This window comes from Echinops telfairi, unplaced genomic scaffold, assembly GCF_000313985.2.
Source record: "Echinops telfairi isolate 266 unplaced genomic scaffold, ASM31398v2 ScPeMD7_7469;HRSCAF=8507_0, whole genome shotgun sequence".
In the NCBI taxonomy this organism is placed as follows: Eukaryota; Metazoa; Chordata; class Mammalia; order Afrosoricida; family Tenrecidae; genus Echinops; species Echinops telfairi.
In genome coordinates, this window is record NW_022111372.1 from 41,968,767 (window position 1) to 41,969,053 (window position 287).

Sequence of the window (287 nt, forward strand, 5' to 3'; positions counted from 1 at the left end):
CACTAAGAAAACAAAACGACTTGAATTACAAGGCTCTTTCTTTGAAACAGTGGGTGGCTCTGAAAAGAGCCTTTGATTTCAAAAAAGGACTTGTGTGGTACAGTGGAGGCGTTCTGCCTCGCCCACGTCTCACTTGCCCTTGGCCTTGTGATGGCTCTCGGTCTTCTTCGGCAACAGAACAGCCTGGATGTTAGGTAGGACACCGCCCTGCGCGATGGTGACGCGGCCCAGGAGCTTGTTGAGCTCCTCGTCGTTGCGGATGGCCAGCTGCAGGTGGCGCGGAATGA

General features: G+C 54.0%; 1 protein-coding gene across 1 annotated transcript in view; it reads left to right on the forward strand.

Annotated features, from left to right (window-relative positions):
* Positions 1 to 214: 214 nt before the first annotated feature.
* Positions 215 to 287, forward strand: part of LOC101655386 (histone H2B type 1-L-like) — a 2,153-nt gene continuing 2,080 nt past the window's right edge. Inside the window, exon 1 of the mRNA XM_045284669.1 lies at positions 215 to 262. Within this exon, the coding sequence (XP_045140604.1) occupies positions 215 to 262 (48 nt within the window). The remainder of the gene's footprint in view (positions 263 to 287) is intronic.